The 19,846-nt window shown below is 35.8% G+C and overlaps 1 protein-coding gene across 1 annotated transcript in view; it reads right to left on the bottom strand.

Annotated features, from left to right (window-relative positions):
• Nucleotides 1-19,846, bottom strand: part of VPS13B (vacuolar protein sorting 13 homolog B) — a 476,916-nt gene that overhangs the window by 160,586 nt on the left and 296,484 nt on the right. The window contains 1 exon segment of the mRNA XM_037379063.1: nt 5,039-5,242. Coding sequence (XP_037234960.1) covers nt 5,039-5,242 — 204 coding nt within the window.

Below are 19,846 nucleotides of genomic sequence, written 5' to 3' on the forward strand. Positions count from 1 at the left end.
AAAAAAAATGTGAAGAACAGTATTTTGTAATCAAAGCAACAATACTTGATTACATCAAATCAAATCATCAGTATCTGATTACATCCATACAGAAGCAGCTGAACTTATACAAGGAGGAAGGACTGCCAAAGAGATGATGCTGCACTAATTAAGGAGGTGTGATGATGTTAGACTGGATAAGCTGTGAAAATGCACAAGGAGGACTGCAATTTGGCCTTCTTATATGGAAAAAACTAATTGAAACAAACAGAAAATACTGGCCAGTAAAGCTAAACATAACTTAGATGTGAAACTTGGAAATGTTCCCCTTATAGTATTTTTCTTCATAATACCATACTGAATCTAGAGCCCTTATATACTTAAAAAATACATAGGTCAGGGAGAAACTCATATACATTCAATACATGAATGACAATCAAAGAGTTTACGTATGCAGTTTATGTATGCCATGTAAGTTTACTCTCTACAAAGAGATGAATCCTCACAAAGAATTCTGCAAATTGCAAAAGCAAAAACCCCCATGTATTAGCACAGAATAGGCCACGTAATCAAACAGTTTCTCTAGTAGTGTGAGGCATGCAAACCCGAAGATGTTATGTTGGTTAGCATGCTACCTTAGGACTTAGGAAAGATTTTTCTCTTGCAGGTTTCCCTTTCCCATGTAGTTATAAAATCAGTTAATCCCTGATGCAAAAATGTATTGGGATAACTACTAATGACATCATCATGCCTCAGATCTCCATCTCCCAGTGGACAGAAGAGTTCACATCCTTTTAGCTCTCTGAGGTATTGCAAAGACACATCAAGAGACAGTGAAAGAGCATAGCAACATTTTTAGGGCTATCTAATAATGAAAATTAGACAACAAACAAACCTACACCATCTGGCCATACAGAATTACTATTGTTATATAATTATGCCTCACTAAAGCTAATTTTCATCTTATTAAGACTGCCGTGCAACATTTCTTTGCAGTGGATTAGTAAAGAAAATAACATACTCCATCATACTGAGTAAGGCTTTGTACAAGTACACAGTATGAATACAAGCACGACTAAAATACAGGACTGAATACAAATGTATTGCGTTTTATTCCAAAAGATTCATAGGGAATGCCCCTACTTCCCTATATATCAATCTACAGATCACTTTTTTCTGGTCTTCCTTATTAAAACTGGGCAAGCTGGACGAAAATGAAAACTATTCAAAGAAAAATCTGCAGGAAACCTTTCTGAGGATCCTTGCAAAGCAAGAGTGGTATTTTGTTCAGTTTCGTACAACAGATCATTGGCTCCCTGGTGTATTCAATGAGAGTTGCAGAGAGCTGTTCCAGATGGTGGTATGCCAAGGACAAAACTGTAATGCAGTATATTGCCACACTCAATTCATTACCACACAGAGAAGTAATGCTTTTAAGCTCAATTAGTTTTTTTTTTTTAAAAAAAAAAAAAACCCAGAGTTTATTCAGGCTGCAGGAAGCAGAAGTTGCTGCTGGGAGCTGTAGAAGGACTGCACAGGGACGGGGGCGAGGCCTCAAGAGAGGATATATTTCTTTATTTCCTTCAGGGCTGTTGTTTTTTCCATTGAGAGGAGGGAGAGGGAGGAGGAGATCTGCAAGCTGAAAAAGCAGTTTTCAATCAAGAAAACTTCTTTTGGTTAAGTACTCCCAGTTCCCCACATGCTGTTTGGTAAAGGGAATAAATGTGGACAGGTTTCATTTGTACATAACCTTATTAGAACTGTCTGACTGTTTCCAGTATTCTTTTTATATATTACACCATCAGGGAGCTTTTTATAACATCTACAGTGAAGTATAAACATTTCATAATGGGAAGAGTTATGAGCCCTGATCCTCAGCACAGCACAGCATTTGGATGGTTTTTTTGAGAGATGGCACCCACCCTACTGGAGTGCTCCAATTCCCCCATTCTGCTTGGGATGACCTGCAAGGCACAGGAGGCATCAAACCGGCACTTCACAATAGTCCATCTTGAAGAGTTTTACACTAGACACCTTGAAATATTAAATAATTAGTGTCAAAGCAAGACTGCTTGCTTTCCAAAATACAGTGGAAAAGAGTAAGAAAAATATTCAGACCCATGAGAAATACTGAACTCCAGAAAACGTGGTGAGAAATTTTGAAGGATTTACTTTCTGTGTAGAGAGTTAAAGCTTTTAGATGACAAATTACGTCAAAAGCTTTCAAGTATTTGTTTGTACAGTATCCATAGGTCTTATATTTACAGTGATTTGAGTTTGATGCTGATTTTTAAAACAAGACCAAATTTCCACTCAGTCAACTAAATTACAATATAATCTACTCCAGAATTTTTATAGCTTCAGTTTATTTTTTAAAAAATATAGCAATGTTTTTAGAAATGGGAATGGAAAATGAATGGCTGGTATCTATGCTGAAGTTTCCTGTAAAGTATGTATGAAATATATGGATATAGGTTGGATTCCATACTGTACCACATATCACCTAAGAATTAAAAAATTAGGAGAAATCTCCAAATAGAATCTTAAAACCCAGTGAACCTAATAAACCATAGCACTGGGTCTAAACCATAAGTAAAAACAAACATTAGTATATTAAAACCAAACAAAGAAATTAATCCTAAAATAACTCAGTAAAAAAAAAATCATTATGTTCCAGGTTAAACATGTCTAAGAATTAAAAAAGAAAACAGTGTCACAACTAGGTCAAAGAATAAAGCTTCTGTGGTAGTTGCAGGAAATCTTAAGATAAACTTCGCCCTGAAAACACTAAGCACCATGTAAAACACCATGCAGCCACCCTCTTGATGCATGCTGGAAATATCTCAGTGGATGGCAGAGTTCAATGCAGGTTCTTCCACTTCTCAGCCCACCATTTCCACAGATCATAAAATAAATTCGGATGCGGCAAGACAGACTGCCAACTAAAAAGCAAAATGGCAAACATCCTGTAAAAAAACTGTAGTAAACTTGTAAAATTGTAAGTCAAAAGGACAAGAAAACACTCATACCAACTTTCTCTTTAAACAAATTCAAGCTGGAATTAAAATACTGTATTGCTTACCAGAAAGGAAAAGCTAATGCACTTAATTACAACTGATATAAATTAAAACCCAAGCAGAAGATTCACTCAAAAGCAATTTCAAAATATATATGTTTATTTGTCAAATATATTCTAATAATATTCTGCTGAAGGAAGAATGTCCAAGCAGGGGGGGCCCAGAGAGAGACAGAGAGAGAGATAACTCCGATTATCTGTACTAGCTGCTTCCCTTATTATCTTAATCGCTTTTCAGGAATCCCACCAAATTTCCTACCCAAACCTATAACCATAAAGCTCAGACCAAAGCGTGCTACCAATATGGTTTCAGTCGCCAATGGGCATGAAGAAGAAAGCCAGTTCCTCAGTGGCTGGTTTTGCTGTTTAGCTTTATTTGCAAATTGGCCAGAAGTCCTTTGGAAATTAATGTCATCTTATCTTTCAAGAAATGCCAGCAGCCCTACATTGTCTTGTAAGAAAGAACTTCATGGGCAACTTGCCCAACATCAAGGCCCAAGTAGAAGGTCATACACATTTTTTCAAGGCTAAGAATGTAAAAGAAAAATTGTCTATGGAATTATTAGTTCAAAAAAGAAATAAATCATTAAAAGACAGGAAAGGACTGGTACTACTTATAAATGAGGAACAGATACTACTACTGTGTTCAGATTTTTATCAGTACTCCTGTCACTTCTTACTTTGGTTAGATCAGCTTTTCCTGCCCTCTGTTTTTCAATGATGAACTGGAATTTATTCTTGATCACGTTTTTCCTGCACAGACTCATCCAGAGAGCTTATTTGCTCTCATGATTTCTCATCAATACTTCACTTAACAAAGCTCAGTCTGCATGCCATCCTCACATAGCTTCTTTTTGTACAGCTTGCCTGACTTTCAGAAAAATCTCTGAGTGTCTTCTCATCTTCCTTTTTTTTTTTTAAATTAAACCAGCAATATTTCACTACTTTCGTTATGACTCTCCCTGTTTTTCCATATCACTTTTAGAAACTCATCCCTCAATTCAGATAGGAAGGAATCTTATCTCAAGGACCATAAAATTATGCATGCATTTCATAAAAAATTGGATTGTTTTTACATGAATTAGACATAAAGGAATCTTAAATGAAAATAAATAAATAGACGTGCGGACAGGCATCTTTCTAGCAGAGATGATTCTAAATCCACTAAATGACTTTTGAAAGCTTGCTCTTGACCATCAGACCTTATTCCTGTGAGTTTGAAAAAGAGAACTTTGCTACACAGCCTAGAAAAATTCAGTTTTAAACCACCTGTATGAATTTTAACTATATTAAAACAAAAATAAAAATGTCAAGTTTTCAGAAATTGCCAATAAACCTCCTCTATTTTATATCGGAAAACCTTAACATTCAGAACACCATGAAAGTGCATGCATGCTTTATCTTACAACCATGTTTAACTAGAGGGCAGGGTTTTGCCTGCACATATCGTACAATACACAATAAAGGAGACTCAGCTGAAATATCTCATTCTCAAAATTCATCTGGTTTTAGTTACAGAAGTGCAAAAAACAGTTCAGAACCAATAGGAAATGTTCTCTAACTTAGAAATGTCTAAAGTGGTGTTAGTCAAGCTTTGTAAAAATACAAACAAAAGAATTAAAAAAACCACCCAACACCCAAAAACACAACAAAAAACAAACCAACCCTCCAAACCATCCCATTGCTTGTAGACAGACAAGCTGAAGTTGCAGCCCCAGAGTTATTTTTACAGCCATACAGTAAGCCACTCTGAAGAGAGCTTATAATGGAAACAAAGGCACACAGTAACTAGACAGCAACTACAGTGTAACAATAATAGTAATATACATTTCAAATGTATAATCCAGAACTCTGTGGAAATGGGCATGTAATGTAAAGCAAAACCAATACAGAATTGTTTGATTCAGATATACCGCAAATGATATCTGCGGTGTTTGTGCTACGTATATCTAGAAAAGAATAAGTTAAAGGAAAACTTCCTACCTACTGGCCATGTTCCATTCAAGTGCTGGATTTTGAGAATTTCTTTCACTCTCTGTCAAAACCCCTCCTTTTCCATTTTCCTTCTCTGGTTTCAACTGATTCCAATGAGCAGTACCAATGTTTATAGATTGAAGATCTATTTGATATTGTCTGTCTTCAACCTCTGATCCAGGGTCTCGAAGTATTCCTAGATTCAGTGCTCTCCTGTAATGCCAAAGGAGAAAAAAAAAAAAAAAAAATCAGCCGCAAAGGTCAAAGTCAGACCAATCAGATATACATTGACATACAAAATTAAGAAAATTAAGATAGCAATTTTGCCATTCTTGATTACTTCTAAGAATTATTTTAAGCCCACATATTTTTAAGTATCCAACTGCCTCTCTCCTATGGAATTCAATAGAAGATATATAAATAAATATATGCCAAAATTTAGCCAGATCCATCAAAATCAATATGAGATCAATCCATTGACTTCACTGCCCTTTCAATCACATCCATATGAGCACCCTTATGGGGTAGCAGGACTAATTCATATATACTGAACAGATAAAGGATGCCGCGTTCAAGTGCTCAAAAAGAACAGCTACATATCAGTATTATGAAGAAATTTATTGTGCGACAACTGTTTCACTGTTAAAATTTATCGAAAATTAAAAATTAAATAAAAAGTTCCAAAATGAGGGAAAAACATCTCAATCTTTTTAAGATGGAATTTCAGTACTGTGCTTTGTTATTTGAATTCTTCTGACAAGTGAGGAAAAAAAGCATTTTTGAGTGAACCGTTTTACTTACACATTCTGCTAAATTCTGCTAAGCTTGGGAAACAGTGCAGTGACATCCAATTTCAACAAACCATTCAAGAGCTATTGGATGAGTGGAGGCTGCTGAGACCATTAGGTTTTACTGGTGACCAGTATCAGAGGAGTCTCCTACTACCACTTGTCTTCTGCTAATAAGCACTAGTAAATCTTCCACAAAATTATCTTGCCCTTTCTATACTGGGAACAAGATAGCGTGCACAAACAATATGTGCACTGCTTATTTGATATTATAATAAAAATGCACAATTGCACTTATCATTGTTTTTCAAAATAAGCCAGTAAAGGGAGGATGGGGACCTTAAATATTATTTTTTTTTGCTTTCAATCTGTGATCACATCGAATTGTAGTCTATCTTTATTGATTTCATACATTGAGTTGAAGCTTAAGCTTCTTATTTGCATATGCCATCCAATCTACTGTTCCATTTTAGGTTGTTGTCTTATACTGGAGTCATTATTCAGTATACAACTGCTGTCTGCACAGAGAACTTAATTCTGCAGTTTGTTTAATCATTAAAGCTAATAATTCAAAAATAAGGATTAAAGCAGCACATCTCAACCTGTGATGCATGCACTGCATGCAATATATAAGTATAGGTATGCAACATATAAAGTATGTAACCATCTTAAAAGTGCAATTCCAGTGCTGCCCAAATCCAAACACAGCTGAAACTGCTAATACCATTGCCATTGTCACCAATGGAGTATGCTAGCAATTAAGAAAATTAAGTAATTAATCATATCTACCCACAGAGGCATGTAAATGGCAGGAAAGCCATTTTGATGAAGGCAACTGCCCAGTGAGACAGTATGATGGCACTGTTCAGAAGCCCTGTAATTTTCTCAAATGCTTAGCAGAAATACACTGAAAAACTGTTATGTCAGTAGTGGTATTTCAAAATTAAATGTGGTTTCTTAAAACTCAAGAATGTGTTTGTCAACTTTATACACAGAGAGATCTAACCACAGCAACTGTGTCTTTTATTATTCTTTCTAGGCATTATTTCATCAATATGAATGCAGTTCTGGTGTTTTGTTGGGTTTTTTTTCCTGTATTTTTTTTTCTTTTTTTTAAATTTAAAAAACCACAGTAGATTATTCTATGACCCAGTGTCTATTTACATACTTTGTCTAATGCAAATAAATATTGGAATATGTTTTGTGAAATATTACTGAAAATAAAGCACCAAATTTTGTATTATATGAAATCCACATTAGTATATAAAATACAAAGTATTACACTAATTTCACCTGCATAATGAATTCTCTCGTGCACTTCACAGTAAAGAATATTTTTCATTTGATCTTTTATGAGCAGCTTGATAATTCGCATCAAGTTGCATATAGCACTATATTCCTTAGGCTCATTCAGCACAACCATGACCTTATGAACTAAATTCCTAGAGCAAAATGTGACTGTATTATACCAATCTGAAACTTCCTGTTGTGGCAATGGCTTTCTTCCCCTGATGAATCTGCTTATTTAAATGCAAAACCCAATGAAATCACTCTCTGGCATACATTTTTAGGTGCAGCAAAATATGCAGACATACTATTCAGACCAAGGTACTAGTGCGTTGCATTGCTGGTATAAGATTTGTATATTGGATCTTTTTTTATTTGATCCAATTAATTTTGTAAAATCTCAAGGACTGGATAATGTTTGTACTGCTTTGGGATATCACAGCCGAACACTTTCACGCTGATATAAAAACTGCATGTTCATTCTGTTTCTACTGTTAACAAGCTCCTACATATAATACAAAACTCTTCCTCTGATCCTTTAGACACACCTTTAAAATCGAAGCAAATAAATCATGTTTCTATAATTACCCATTTCAAGAAACACAGATTCTACACATACATGCAAAATATGAAGATTAGTTATTAATGCCTTGATGTTTCAACTAAGCTGGTTATTACTTTCAGAAAATATATCCTGCCAGATTTATACAAAGATCAAAATATAGCCTTTTCCCAAATAAATTATATACACAGAGGCATTTACATAAGCACTCATTTCTGGTTTTCCATATAAACTATTTTCTTAAGTGCATACCCATTTGTTAGTTGTATACTTCCTAGAAGGATGAGAATAAGTTAAACTGTGGCAAAATTGGCCTAATCTTAAGCATACATGCTATGTACGAACTGTGCAGCCTTTTCAGTTCTGCAGCTTTCAAAATCCTTGTAGCAAGTAACATCAGAGAAACAGAGTAAGCCAAATTCATGATTTCTGTACCTGTAGCATAAAAGCTGTTTAACCAGCTGAAATGTACTGTAGAAGTTATGATTTTAATTGCTTCCCCTTTCTGAAAACAACTTCACTATCCCATCTGAACCCTTTGGCAGGTGGTGTAGAATACAACGGTTGGCCAATAATACAGTAAGATCATAAAGAACCAAAGAAGACCATAAGCATGTAACAGGAAACACAGCTTTAATGTTTTTCTTTTTTTAAATTGACTTAGCCTGGCTCAGGCTTTTTACGTGCTTATATAAGACACAGGTCACGTTGAACCAGTTACTACATGCTGCTGAATACGCATAATTTTGAGACCCACTGTAAAGACGTTGTATCTATTCACTTATAGCTCACCCAAGACCTACAAAAAACATGACAAAAAAATAGCATTTAAATACTATACATTATGTAATGATTAAGAGATATTCACAGACTTTACACACAACAGCAATTTCAGTTAGCATTTACTAGATCTCTGTGTGCACTCACTTCCCCTCTCAAGTACAGAGATAACAAACCTATCCAGATTCCAGTTATTAAAGGTTTTGTCTGGTGTAAAGGATTCTTCCTCTTCTAATTCAAAAAGGAAACAGACCTTGGATCAATATAAACAGTCTACAAGAGCAAACCCAGTGGCACCATGTTGGCCCAGGATATAGATAGAAGAGGCCTGTCCAAGAGGACCACGTTCTCTTTTGCTTAAGCTTGTGGGGTCCCAGCCCAAATGTAGCATGAAAAACCATCACTGTGAAAGAGACATGACTGAACAAGTGCAGAAATCACAACAATATTTATCAATGACCTAATGCTCCATAACTGCATTTTCCCCAATTAATTTCAATGAAGTTTCCTAACGTATTCTCCTCAACAACACCATCAAATGTGTTATATCAAACACGGGAAACTGAAACAACTGTTCCTTACAGAAGCAATCCACCACAGCTCCATTTGGAGTGAGATGCTGTAGATGTTAAGAAGGGCACAGAAGAAAAATGTGGTAAACCTAGAGCATCTATGGCAGGGGTCCCCAAACTTTTTAACCAGGGGGCCGGCGTGCAGATGAAGTGGCAGGCAGTCATCTGTGGCTGCTTGGTTTCCCCCCCCAACCCCCGGCGGGGGGGGCGGGGGGGTCTGTAAATACCGGGGGCCAGATCGAGGACCCTGGGGGGCCATATCCAGCCTGCGGGCCGTAGTTTGAGGACCCCTGATCTATGGTAACAATACAGGCCTTTGATAATGCTGAGTTGCTGTAGAGTAAAACCCCAGAGAGGAATCAGCCTTCCAAAGAAAGGCAACTAACACTAGAACCACTGGGAGAGAAACAGAACCTCCCCACCATCACAGAACATACACAGACATCAGACATGATCTTAGAACAGGAATAAAAAACATCCTGTAGCATCACAGCTCATGATGGAAGACTTGGATTTGCCCAAGTCTGGAGAGATTAAAAACATCTATTTGTGAGGAACACCAAAAGGAAGCTCTGTATCTTCCCCCAAGGGTAACCTCAGCTTTGCTTCCCCAGTCTGCCATCTGTCCATAGGGAGACTTACTTGTGGTTTAACCAACAGTGGTTTATGACTGCCAAGATGTTAGAAGCAGTTTATTTTAGTCTCGGTCAGTACAGCAGGCTCTCAAATGCGGTCAGCAGTAAACTCTTAATTCTCACTGTTTCTGCCTCTTTTCCCCAGGAACTATGCCACATACAATTGGCTTTGTTGGCAGCTGTTCCTTCTCCCCCTCTCCAGCTCAGCCTCAGAACTCAACTACTGTCCACATCCACGCTTGCCGGCAGCATACTCTGAATTGGATACCAGCAAATTTTTATTAAATACAAGTATAAACTGCGTACAGTAGGGCTCCCTTGTTTAACGCTTTACTGATTAGCAAGTGATACTATTTTGTTTGTATGTCTATACTCATGTCACTTTTCATTTTAATGTTACATTTAATCTTTACAGGAATTTGTTTAACAATGAAAACTACATTTTCCCTGATTAGTCTTGTGTTGGGTTCTGTACAGCCAGATACATCAGCCTTATCTACAGAAGACACATGGCAGGTGTCCTGTGAGTCAAAGTGGTTGAGGTACCATGGTTCATCCTCAGATGTTGAAGACCCTTATAAAAAGAAAACATCAGTGCTAGCTCCATGAGCCAAAGAAGAATGACTGACCACGCTTAAACATCTATATAGTGGACAAATACATCACATTGCTAACACAAAAGAAGAAGTTATTAATTGAAATCTAACTGAACACACTTTGTAGTCATTAATGGTCATACTTCTAACCCTATAGCAACTTGCAGTGTTTATAGCTTTTGTGAATAGACATAAATCAACTCAGAGAAATTACTTGTGCAATCAGTATGTTAAAAAAAAAAAAGACAAGCAGAGACTGAAACATATACAAAGATTTCTTTTGATTATGCTAGACTGCTTGAAACAATCAATATAGTGAAGCAAAAATACAAGTATAATGGGTAATTTACCTCTATTTTAAACTAATGTTGGATAAATGTCTGACTGGGGGCCCTGGTTCCTTTTTCATTCTGTATATCTACAGATGAACATCACGGTGAAGAGAGGAAACTGGTATAAGTGTAAAAAAGCTAAAGACGACGATCGACAAAGTAGCTATGAAGATCTTTAGGTAACACAAGAACAAGCATATTGGAGAAATTATAGAACTCAGTACTTACAAGTCATCAAAGAAATGATCTTCACTATGTCTCTCTCGATTGCCCTCAGACTTGCCATTTGGACTTCATCACTGCCCACTTGGAAGACCAGTAATGGATCGTAATCACAGGGCTGTACCAGACAAGGGAGTTTTCTAGTAACGTCCCTTACCCAGGCCCCAGGGAAGCAGCAGACTTCCCTATGCTTTGGGTCTGGTTGGCATATCAGGCCCTCTGCTCCTCAGAACGGAGCTCCCAATGACAGCCACCTTTCCTTTCTTCCTATGCAATGCATATATTCATAATGCAAAAGAGAAGATATTTAGTTTTGAACATATGGAAGAAGAAATCTAAGGAACTGAGCTCAGTGGTTCGTGAGCATTTTGCAGTGGCTGATACCCTCAAAAGGAACAGAAGATGCTGTCTCAGAGTTCGAGGTGACAAACCTAACTGGATGCATGGACACACAGACGATTTAAGCCTGTCAGGTCCAGGTCTTCATAGGCTGTGCACAAGTAGGTTTGGGACTAGGGAGACCGGCTGGCCTGCAGGACGTTTCCTGCTCTGTAAGGCTAGAACACACCAAAGGAAAACAGGAGAGGCAGGTTTCATTCCTATTGTCTCTAAACTTGCTTATTATGTGACTCTGAGCAAACAAATTAACATCTTCAACAGCTTACTCATATATATTGAGGGCATAATGCCAAAATGATGTTTGGAATATAATTAATTGCACAGAAAAATCATCTGATATACAATACTAAAGGAATGCAAAAATAAAAAAATACCTATAAAAATTAACTAGTGTAATTTAAAAATTGAGATACTATTTCTGTAACTATTTAAATATCTTTACTTTGAAACCCAGTAGGTATATATTCAGAGAAAAAAAAAACACAACACCCCCTCACTACCATTAATTATAGTGGTGGTGCCAGGTGGGTAATACTATAATTCCACTTGCTAACCATTTGGGAAGGTCAGATTTTAGTGAACAGGACCACACCAAGGTTAAGATTGGTAGCAGTGAACTGATCACATAAAAGCTACTGAACACATGAAAGGAGTTACAGTAGATCACACATCAAATATTTGGGCCCTGTGCTTCCTTCCTCTAGTCCTACGGGCAGGAAATGCTCTACATATCCTGTGAGATGACCACATTTAAAAGTAGCCCCTTGTTCCAAAGGCTCTAGTAGAATAATTGCCAACAAAGAGGCTGAAGAACTTCTGCAGTACAGTTGCCTTCTAGAGCTGTATCTGGAACAGTCTGAATGATCCTATGACGGTAAGGTATGGTAAACCATAAAGGAATTTCAGTCTCTAAAAAAAAAAAAAAGTGTAAAATGAAACAAAGCTAAAGTTTGCAGCTGTGCATTTAGATGTCATCTGTTTAATTACTTTTGTAATTTTATTGTTTAAATTCCTCAGCAAATATAACAGCATGAGCAAGTCTGGATTTTTAAAGATCAGTTTTTCATTTTCATCCTGTTTAATGTTTAGACAGTTTGAGGAATCCTGTTATAGTTTTGAAGCATTCACCAAAATTCAGGGAGCGCAGTATAAATATACAGTTGACAGACTGTATAAATGATAAGTATGCACAATTCCAAAGAAAGTTCTGTCTGATATTTTTGGATGCCATATGTTTCTAGAAAAAACAAGTGGAATAGAGTTTCTCTAAACAGAGTCAGTGAGGAGAGAGCCTGAAGAGTTTAAGTGGGTGGAGTGGAAGCCTGGGCTGGGGGTCAGCAAAAAAGCCAAAATACAATGTAACCCAAAGACTTCTATGCTTTTGTTTCATGGTAGAAATAATTTTATCTCAAAACTTAATGTTGTTTGGGAGTAAAAGGGTCTTTAATATTGATTTTTCAAATATTTCATGTGTACTTGGTTTATCACATAGCTATTGTAAACAAACCTGTGATCTTCCTATTGCTTTCATCCTGTATTTTACTTTGTTTTAGTTGATTCACCTCGTTTAGTGGTACAATACCTCAGACTTTTCAGATGTTCTATAAATTCACCTGGAAATACTGAGGTTGAGTTTCACTGAACAGTCTTCATAACTGATGCATGGAATTTCTCTAAATGGTGTGGTACAACCTGGTACAGTGGTACAAGCCAGAAGACATACTGTCCAAAGTGTGTTTGATAAGCTGACATGTGACAGGATTTCTTTTTGCTGTTGTGTCAGTATATCAAACTCATACCTGGACATCAATCAAATTCTATACAAAATAGAGCAGAATGTTAGAAATACATTAATACCATCTTTTCTTTTATATTAAACAATGTGTACAAATGCATATTTTCAGCACGTGTATACTGTAACAGATTGTTTACAGTATAGATAATACAACAAGAAACTACTGTAAAACACAAATATTTAACTTTCCAAGTCAGTTCACATTTATCTTTAACACTAATTAAATTAGTTTCTCAAGATGCCACTTGTATTTTCTTTTTCATTTTGCAGAATCATTGTATTCATAATGGCAAGCTGGAACTATTTTTTAAAATACTGTATATGATGATGTAAAATATGTCAATAGCCATGTCTTAAAAACAAAATTCCCTCCTTTAATTCTTTTCTGAAGTCCTTGCACTGCTTTTTCCCTTTAAATATCACTGGGAAACTGTCCTGGTAGAAAACTCATTCCATATTCTTTATAACATGTATTACCTTTCATGTTAAAACTAGTATTTTGTTTTCCTTAAAATCCCATTAAACTGTTGTTAATGGCATTTCCAAATTCAATGTTAATCTATGCTAACAAGATATATTGAAGGGGAGTTTACTTCTAAACACACTTCGGGAGGGGGGCGTGGAGAAAAGAGATGCAAATATCTTAATTTATTTTCAGTGATTCTTAGCACTGCAAAAGGCAGAAAATATTCCTAATCATATCAAAATAAGGATATATTGAGTAGTATGTATTTCACATTTCCCCAAAGAACTAAAATTTATCTTGTATGCAGTAAATGAAAGTAAAAGATTATGATCTGACTAGAAAAGCAGTATAGTTTCAAGCTTCTTCTAATCAGGTTGTAGAAGAAACCAGAGCCATCTATACGAGTCTGATCATCCCACACGAATCATTCCCTGCCAAAGGCAAAGAATGGCGGCTTTCACACACATTATAAGCTGTATGGGAGTACCTGAATCTTTACTTTTTTGTGCGTTTTAAGGCTCTAATGATACGCTTAAGGCATGCTACTTTTTAATTGAATATTCTTGAACTTATCTCCAGTATGCCTTTGGATCTTATTAGAAAATTTGGAATTCTGCAGAAATGCAGAGTCACTTTATTTAAAATAGTTTTAAACACAAAACTGAGCAGAGGAGAGTAAAATATGGAGGTTCAAATAGACCTCCCCCAGCTCACAAGTGAAATTGCAGCCAGTTCGGCACAGCTAGTGTCTTGAAACCAGACTGGTTGTTGTTTCTCCACTCTGAAATGCAATAAATACATATTGTATGATCCTAATATTTAGATTTATCTAGATTTACCAGCATGAAAAGTAAGATTCAAGTTGCCTCAGGAATGCACCAAGACAGGCTGGATGGAAGAATGACTCTTTAATCCTGAATAAAGGGGCAATCTCCAGCTGTTGAAATGATCCTTTTGCAGTGGAACGTGGAAAATTAAGAGGTGTCAAGACAACTTTAGAAAAGGAAGTAAAAAACACCTAGCCATTGCAAAAATCAAGTGACTGTTCGATTACCCAATTGAGAAGCTTATAAACTTCCTGTTGAAAACACAATTAGCCTACTTGAGAAATTCAGGTTTGCCTGAATGTAGAATTTCTTTCATAGGAAAACAGTATTTCAACTGTTTTCAAGCTTTATTCTTTTCCAGCTTTCCTCTTAATTTACATTGCAAATGGACAGGTTTCTGAAGATATTGATGCATAAGCGAATGTCAATTTTCTTTGATAATTGCCAAAGTCTCGTTTTTCCGACATGATGCATGTCTGCATAATAATTGCATGGACTGCATTTTATTTTCAGACAAGGAATCTGGTGTACTCCCACTCTTCCCAGTCCTCCTCCTTTTTTAAATATACTATACCTCCATAAAATTACTTTTCCTGAAAGCACATCTTGAATATTTGTACCTGTAAGTCTGAACTTTTCATTTCATGATTTAAATTAAATTCAACTGCTTTTCTTCAGCTATGTCCTATATAATGAATAAGTCCTGACTTCAGAGGTCAATGTAAAATCATCAGCGCCCACAAAATAGCAAGGGTTCTACCACTTTCAGTTTCCAGAGACAACTGCACCTTTGAGTTCACATAGCTGTGGGCTGGAATTCTTGCTACACAGACAGAAGCTAACCAACAGGCAAGACCTCGGTTATATAGAAAATTATTCCTCCACTTCCATGTTTAGTTCTTTCTGGAGGAAAGTTGATACTAATCAACTACATCCTAAATAAGCATTTCCAGGTTGCTTAATGTAAAGGCAGGCATGCTCATTTTAATTCTTAAAGGAATGAAAATGCTGAAGACAAAATGAAGAGCTGAAAGGCAATTGTTCACATTGGTGTTTCTCCTGTCTTCTTTTTATAAAATATTAGGACTTGAACAATCAAGATAGTGTTATCAAAACACAGGACAACACACAATTTATCTAAGTATTCTCTTCTCTCTGCTTAGAGAATTCTGCTTGTAACATAACAAAGTACAGAGTGCCCTCAAACTCCCTTGTCTTGCATTATTCCGTAATAGATTTTTGTAGGTTTTTTGTCAACTGCTTGAGAACCCGATAAAGCATAGTTCCAAAACCTTCCAGCTTTCATAAGATCTGTTATAGGGATTCCTTTCCTCTCAGAAAAAGCTTTTGAACATCCGTCTCTTCCATTACGAAAGTAAAATACCCTCTTCAACAAAGCACTTCCCCACCAGCATTTTCCAGTTTGTTCTGGCTTCGCAGGAGGACTGAAGCAGAGGAAGGAAGTGCTCCACTACACCATACTTTGATCATGGAGATTATGATACACCTTTTGACAGTATTTCACCAGTATTTTCTTTCTGGGATTCAAAGTAAAGCTTTTAGGTATGTTATTACTAGAGACCTCATCTCCTCTTTACTACATTTTTTTCTATTCTTTCTCAAAGTATGACTAACCGAACCACACCTAAAAGTCAAGCACATTCTTCTCAACTTACAACCACTGGAGAAAGTTTTCAAGAACTAACAACTTTGACAAAGGGTGTAAACTTCCTAGAAATCTAGGAAGGTTTTCTAAAAGAAACTAAAGCTACTGAGAAGTATTTTGCACACCACTGAAAGAAAGATGTTTGGAAAAAATTAGTCCATTCAGTGAAACATCCAGAAGATGTGGAAGGATGCAGCAAAACTTCAAGAGATCTGCTTGAAAGGTCAGTTTACAAACAAACTTCTGATACATAGATTCTTGCCTCAAAATCTGTAGCCAAGCTATGACTATAAGCCACACATTTTGAGTCCTATTCTTACAGTCAACTTTAAATGCACTAATTACTCCATATTATTAAATAAAATTACTGCAACTTAAATTTACAAATAATTTTTTTAGATTGAAGTGACTGTAGCTTTTTGTTTCTTCTATGATGAAAAATACATTGGTAACTTCTAAAATAAAAGCATACTACTGCTAGATCTTAAACTGTGATACCAATATGTTGAACTCTTTGAAAGTAAACTTTTACATCTGCACAGATGCACCACTTAAAAAAGGTTATTTATGTAGAGGCTTTTTAAAATATTTAGAATATGCTTTAAAGGATGAAAGCCAGAACAAATGAAACCTGTTAGGAATTTGACATCAAAACTAACCTTTAGGACAAGAGTATAAAATACATAAAAATCTTAAGAGAACCAGAAAGAACAGGTAAAGGACAACAAGCAGAGCCCAGATTTGAGAGAGTTCTCATTCATTATGAACTGTTGCTGAAGTAACTTTTGGCAGCAGGAGGCAACATATTCTTAAAAACCTACATCCTGCCATAGGAAGCCACAGAATACACCACTGCATTTGTAAACATTAAATATAAAGCCTTCACACCAAAACAGCTAAAGCCTACTATTCACCATGTACACAAAGCTTGTTAGAGATGTTTTTTTAACAGAGGTTTTAAGTAAGCTCCAATTACAAGGCAGTATTAGGCAAAAGTCATCCTCATCTACTCATAATATCCCCGCGTATTCACAGCATTGACCATGAAGACTACAGATTGCAATGTCTGGTAGTTGAACCGACTCCATGAGTCATCCAAAACATACAAATGGTACTGGTTATGAAGAAAACTGAGTATTACTTTCTGCCTGGAGCCAAAAAAAATAAATATGCAAGGACACTACACAGAAACAAATCCACACACACACAAATACCCAGCTCACTACACTGCCCATTTGGAAAACAGCAAATTCTATCATCTGTAGTTAGTTTGAGTCCAGTTTAGTAAATGTAGTTGCTTAAATTTTTTATGAGCTGCAATGTGTGAAGAATACAACATGTAGATTTTTAGAATTATTTTTAGAAAGCAACTTCTACAACACTTGCAGTTACATAATATATCAAGCATTTTTTTCTTTATTATGCCAAAAACATGGAAAAATCAACCATTGCAAGCTGTCTGAAGAATAAAATATCGAAAGACAGTCTGAACCAACACATACCAGAGGATTACATTCCTCTGAGTTTTGCTTTAATATACACAAACATATATACACATCCAACCTTAAACTGGGAAACAGAAAAATTTCAGATTTGCTTTGCAGCTGGTTTTGTTAATCTGCAACTTTCTTCCTGTTCCTTGAAACACTGTCACATACAAAGATTAAATACTAGCTAAATAACTTTGGTTATCAGGAAGAGTTCAAATCTCTTCTGTTCTTATCCTGCAAGTACAACATATATCTATGAACTCCGACGTTGTATTTGTATCACCTCCACCCACACCTATATGATTTTTATTGCTGGAGAACACACACTATCATACCAGAAAAATGGAGTATATGTGATTTATGTCAATCGTTGACACTGAACTCAATGGAGATGCCTGATACTATCTCTGTATTTTATTACTCTCAACATGCACTTGTGTTAGCCATTAACATACCAGTGTTAGCCATTGCCTTCTCAAAGAAATAAAAAAAACCCAACAACGCATCAGAGGGTATGAAAAAAGTTTTGAGAGGCTGAAGAATGCTACATTTGTCTTTGTGTCCTACAACTAATAAACCCCATAAGAATACGAACCAGTCCTAAAAACCAAAAAAACCAAAAAAAAAATACCCCAGTGATGTATTTATATCTTTAAGGACAATAACTTTTAAATCTGTTTTTTACTGCAGCATAATCAAGTTTAATAGTAATAGTGGGAGATAAAGTAGTGTGCACAGTAAGAGCTTAAACATAAGAAACATTAAACGTGACTTTTGACTGTACTGAAGGTGGCTGAGCACTAAGTTATCTTGGAATTTCAGTAAGGGCAAGGAACCATACTCACTTAAACAATACAATCTGAGTTGTTCAGGATAACAGAAACAAGAATTTAATTTTGCCATGGGAGCTTTGAATAGTATCCCATAGAGAAATATTCTCAAATAACATGTAACCACTCTGTATATTTTTCATAATCCTTTTTGTTAAATAATTGAAAACTAAAGTAGGAACACTTAAAAATGTTAAATGGAAAAGAAAGACATTGGAAAACAGTTTTGCAAAAGAAAGAAATCTTCTATCCAAAAAGTAGTTTAAGAACTGTGGTATGAATTTGTCATAGATAAAACCCTGTGAGGGACATCAGAGAACCCACAAATATTTATGGAATGAACCACAATCTGTATACAGAAGTTAACAAATGTCTCATTACAAATGGGATATGGTTTTCCCAGTAACAGAAGCACACAACTTGCATTATATTTAACTTGAGATGCTGTTATAATTAAAAATACTACAAAGAAAAAAGTTCGCTTTATATATTACTGGAAAATACTTTACAACTAACAAAACATTTGTTGAAACCAAATCTGATTGAAATTATATTTACTCAAAAACAGTTAAGAAGAAAACTGTATAGAATAATAAGGGTTTTAAAGCTTTTCTGAATTATTTTACAACAGTTATTTATCACAGCCAAGACTTTTGGATGTTAATTTTCATTATGTAAAACAGAAAAGTAACCTTGATATGTGGATTCAAACATACATTTTAAGAATCAGCAAAGGAAATCCTGGGAAGAAACTATAAGCAGTTTGTGTAAAATAATTTAACGTTACTTTAGTAACTTGCATAGGGGAACCCCTCCAACTCTTAAAATGACATTAATTCCCAAGGACCAACTATTTATTTTCTCCCACATTAACAGGAACCCAAACACCTCTGCTCATTCCCCCCAGTATTTTACAGTAACAAGCAAAATATAAAGCTACTTGGTTAGAAAAAAGGAATGATTAAAGAGAGGTAACTTGAAAGAAGAAAAGAAATGTAAAAACTTCAATAATGTTGCTTTATAACATAAACCATACAACAACTCACATAAATATTTGTAGCTTTCAGATTACCTTTTATTTTCCTGTTTTACAGCTCATCTGAAAATTTTTCATTGCATTCAAGTTGCTGAGCATGTAAACTGTGAAAGGTATCCTGGGATTTTGAAATGGTATTTAATGTCTTCTTTTTCTTTGTTTCTGTGCCTTTTTTTGTTTACTTTTTTTAAACTGTTACAGTCTGTTTAATAACGTTAATACTGAATCTGAGAATTTTATTAAAATTCTGTTCATAGTGTCAGATTCTATGCTGTATTTCAAAAGCCCCAAGCATGATGGCAGATTAACTGACCTAAGCCCAGGCTGCTGCAATACTACCCTTCTGCTAGGGCTAATGCCTGTGTGACTATACAATAAATAGGCTCAGGGCAACGACCTGACTGAAAAAATTGCCTGATGCCTCCATCAGCTCCCTCAGCCAGCTCACTATACACAACTACAACCAGCAAGACCACACCGCTGCAAAGAGAAGTAGGTCTCTTAGAATAGCTTGAGTTTAGATTTGCAACCTAG

Source organism: Falco rusticolus, chromosome 3 (genome assembly GCF_015220075.1).
Source record: "Falco rusticolus isolate bFalRus1 chromosome 3, bFalRus1.pri, whole genome shotgun sequence".
Lineage (NCBI taxonomy): Eukaryota > Metazoa > Chordata > Aves > Falconiformes > Falconidae > Falco > Falco rusticolus.